Source organism: Solanum stenotomum, unplaced genomic scaffold (genome assembly GCF_019186545.1).
Source record: "Solanum stenotomum isolate F172 unplaced genomic scaffold, ASM1918654v1 scaffold13934, whole genome shotgun sequence".
In the NCBI taxonomy this organism is placed as follows: domain Eukaryota; kingdom Viridiplantae; phylum Streptophyta; class Magnoliopsida; order Solanales; family Solanaceae; genus Solanum; species Solanum stenotomum.
Window position 1 is genome coordinate 76,384 of NW_026022788.1, and position 3,984 is coordinate 80,367.

Below are 3,984 nucleotides of genomic sequence, written 5' to 3' on the forward strand. Positions count from 1 at the left end.
TAACAATAAATGTAACTAATTAGAGGTTTAAAATGATCTTATAAGGTTTTATTGAGTTGGAGTTGTCAATTTTTTTCTTGTATCACATTAGGAGAAAATGTACATGTAAATGAAAAACAAAACTAGTTATTTCACATGTTTTCTTTTGTTTCATAATATAGAATTAACATTATAGAAAAACAAAATGGCAATCGAGTCCACAAGGGGTGTGATCTAGATAGTCCACCTTGATGCAAACATTAGTGGCTGCTTTGATTGCTTAAACCCCTTCAATGAGGGGCCCGCAGTTAGGAACATTCATGTGCTATATAATCCAAGCAGTGGAGATGTTAAGTTTGGTCAAGTAAGATCCTGCATTCTGAGTTTACCTATCAAATTTTTGTATCATAAAATTTGATAGGCGACTGCTATGCATGTCAATTTGCCTTGACGAAGTTTAATAGTTAGACAAAGAACATTAGTACTTCTCGGGGATGAAATTCTTCCTTTTTGTGTTCTATGTCCAAATTGTGTGTTCCTAATGCATGGTTTAGTAATGCCAAATACATTTGCCTCTGATTGTTAGGTGGTCATTAATACTTAAAAGATTTATGCACATGAATTACTTACTTCGAAAGAGCAGTTTTGACTTTGTATAGTTAATAGCTACATTGCTAATTTAGTAATCAAGGTTGCAAAAGATTGTAGCCAAAAAAGGAATAAGTGGAATCTGGAAAAGTATTCTCTAAGGCTAATGTAATTGAGTGAACTTTATTTTGTATTGTACAAGAAAGGAACCACATTTGTGTATGTGCTCCCGATAAAAAGAAATAAGGTACTCCATTTCATTACAAACGTGGATGGGGTTGAAACCAGATTCGATATGGCTCTTGAACTCCTGAATATGTCAATAGATATTAGATAAACTCATGTCAAAGAGATGCCCACCATCTCACAGAGAGCTAGCCGTGGTGTAAAATAAATGCATCAATCTCGCGGGACATGGAAACATAAAAGAACACTAATGAGTGCACGAGGGTTTTCTTAGATCCATCACTTTCACATTGTTCACTAGTTCGATAAACGANATTCACATGAATTACTTACTTCGAAAGAGCAGTTTTGACTTTGTATAGTTAATATCTACATTGCTAATTTAGTAATCAAGGTTGCAAAAGATTGTAGCCAGAAAAGGAATAAGTGGAATCTGGAAAAGTATTCTCTAAGGCTAATGTAACTGGGTGAACTTTATTTTGTATTGTACAAGAAAACCCCATTTGTGCATGTGCTCTCGATAAAAAGAAATAAGGTACTCTATTTCATTACAAATGTGGATGGGGTTGAAACCAGATTCGATATGGCTCTTGAACTCCTGAATATGTCAATAGATATTAGATAAACTCATGTCAAAGAGATGCCCACCATCTCACAGAGAGCTAGCCGTGGTGTAAAATAAATGCATCAATCTCGCGGGACATGGAAACATAAAAGAACACTAATGAGTGCACAAGGGTTTTCTTAGATCCATCACTTTCACATTGTTCACTAGTTCGATAAACGATTTCAATTGATTTACCAATCTAGGCAACACAACATCATTAAAGTCTAAAGATGAAACAAATGAAATGACCAACTCTTAATTACATAAGAACTCCATAACCTTCCTTTTTGTCACCTAAAGGCTCAAATAAATGGACGACTAAAGACTAACAACAATTAGCTTAATAACGAAGACAAGACTTGACGAATAGACTCATAATATGAAAACATTAAATAAGCATGACTATACACGTGACAAATGGACTTGTGCACCTACTATAAATTTCACAATCAGTCCACTCAAAATTGCTCAAGCTTATTCAACCAAAACATCTTATTTCTTCTTTAATTATTTGTTTTCGCAATGGATAAAAAGACCGGAAAGGGTAGGCAAAAGATTGAAATGGAGTTGACTGAGTCTAAGGAAGCACATTGTTACTTTCTCAAAAAGGAAAAAAAAAGATTGTTCAAGAAAGTGGATGAGTATTCAAATCTGACCGGAGCAGATGTTGATGTTTTACTCTTTTCACCAAGTGGAAAACTATATTCCTATTGCTCCACGAGTATAGATGAAATTACTGATAAATTTTTTTATTTAAAACTTGATGATCGCCAAGGTGAAGGTGATCATGCCGATGTGGGCAAATCAAATGTCTTTGAAGCATTTGAAGAACTTCGTAAAGAAATACAAGCATTGGACAAGAAACAAAAAGAGCACCCTCACTCAGGCATACTGTTACACAAATATCTACATTGCTAATTTAGTAATCAAGGTTGCAAACGATTGTAGCCAGAAAAGGAATAAGTGGAATCTGGAAAAGTATTCTCTAAGGCTAATGTAATTGAGTGAACTTTATTTTGTATTGTACAAGAAAGGAACCCCATTTGTGTATGTGCTCCCGATAAAAAGAAATAAGTTTCATTACAAACGTGGATGGGGTTGAAACCAAATTCGATATGGCTCTTGAACTCCTGAATATGTCTATGGATATTAGATAAACTCATGTCAAAGAGATGCCCACAATCTCACAGAGAGCTAGCCATGGTGTAAAATAAATGCATCAATCTCGCGGGACATGGAAACATAAAAGAACACTAATGAGTGCACGAGGGTTTTCTTAGATCCATCACTTTCACATTGTTCACTAGTTCGATAAACGATTTCAATTGATTTACCAATCTAGGCAACACAACATCATTAAAGTCTAAAGATGAAACAAACAAAATGACCAACTCTTAATTACACAAGAACTCCATAACCTTTCCTTTTTGTCACCTAAAGGCTCAAATAAATGGACGACTAAAGACTAACAACAATTAACTTAATAACAAAGACAAGACTTGACAATATATAAATGACTTGGTAGCGGGTAAAGTTTCCTCCAAACACAACTCTAAATTCAAGAATTCCAATTACCACCTCCATGGTAATTATGAGTTCAAGAACTCTCCTCCTTTTCAGGCTCATGGACAGATTTACCTTTTCTGTCCTTTTTAATGTTGTCTAATCGCAACTTGATTGCCATGTACTCCTCCAACATGTATTTGTGTAACAATATGTCTGAGTGAGGGTGCTCTTTTTGTTTCTTGTCCAATGCTTGTATTTCTTTACGAAGTTCTTCAAATGCCTCAAAGACATTTGATTTTCCCACATCGGCATGATCACCTTCACCTTGGCGATCATCAAGTTTTAAATAAAAAAATTTATCAGTTATTTCATCTATACTCGTGGAGCCATAGGAATATGGTTTTCCACTTGGTGAAAAGAGTAAAATACCAATATCTGCTCCGGTCAGAGTTGAATACTCATCCACTTTCTTGAACAATCCTTTTTTCCTTTTTGAGAAAGTAACCGTGTGCTTCCTTAGACTCAATCAACTTCATTTCAATCTTTTGCCTACCCTTTCCGGTCTTCTTATCCATTGCGAATACAAATAATTAAAGAAGAAATAAAATGTTTTGGTTGAATAAGCTTGAGCAATTTTGAGTGGAATGCTTGTGAAATTTATAGTAGGTGCACAAGTCCATTTGTCACGTGTATAGTCATGCTTATTTAATGTTTTCATATTATGAGTCTATTCGTCATGTTTATTTGCTGTTTTCACATTATGAGTCTATTTGTCATGTGTATTTACGCATTTGTTTAGTGTTTTCATAGTATGATTGTATTGTCATGTTTATTTAGTGTTTCCATAGTATGAGTCTATTTGTCACGTTTATTATCATATTCATTTATTGTTTTTACATTATGAGCCTATTTGTCACATGTATTGTCATGTGTATTGTCACATTTATTCAGTGTTGTGGATCTATCATGGGATTACCCGGAATCCCAACAAAAATTGTTTCTTGTTTATTCAATTGCAATGACAAAGTAATAATGCTGAATTGAAACTAAAGAGAAATGAAAAATAACAATTCTTTTAATTTATTTACATATAATGTTAATTCGAAAGGGGAACTTTG

General features: G+C 34.1%; 2 protein-coding genes across 2 annotated transcripts; one reads left to right on the plus strand and one right to left on the minus strand.

Annotated features, from left to right (window-relative positions):
* Nucleotides 1-1,882: 1,882 nt before the first annotated feature.
* Nucleotides 1,883-2,278, plus strand: LOC125850110 (MADS-box protein SVP-like). The gene has a single exon (XM_049530009.1). It carries the CDS (start codon nt 1,883-1,885, stop codon nt 2,276-2,278), a length of 396 nt encoding a protein of 131 aa, XP_049385966.1.
* A 679-nt stretch (nt 2,279-2,957) lies between these two features.
* Nucleotides 2,958-3,441, minus strand: LOC125850111 (agamous-like MADS-box protein AGL29). The gene is made up of 2 exons (XM_049530011.1): nt 3,372-3,441; nt 2,958-3,301 (listed from the first exon to the last, which is right to left on the minus strand). Exons 1-2 carry the CDS (start codon nt 3,439-3,441, stop codon nt 2,958-2,960), a joined length of 414 nt encoding a protein of 137 aa, XP_049385968.1.
* Between the last annotated feature and the right edge of the window lie 543 nt (nt 3,442-3,984).

Excerpts from the sequence above, each read along its gene's own strand:
- LOC125850110 (XM_049530009.1), top strand. The coding sequence starts at position 1,883 with ATGGATAAAAAGACCGGAAAGGGTAGGCAAAAGATTGAAATGGAGTTG.
- LOC125850111 (XM_049530011.1), bottom strand. The coding sequence starts at position 3,441 with ATGGATAAGAAGACCGGAAAGGGTAGGCAAAAGATTGAAATGAAGTTG. Across the intron at positions 3,302-3,371 it reads TGAGTCTAAGGAAGCACACG|ATATTGGTATTTTACTCTTT; the intron begins GTTACTTTCTCA and ends TGACCGGAGCAG.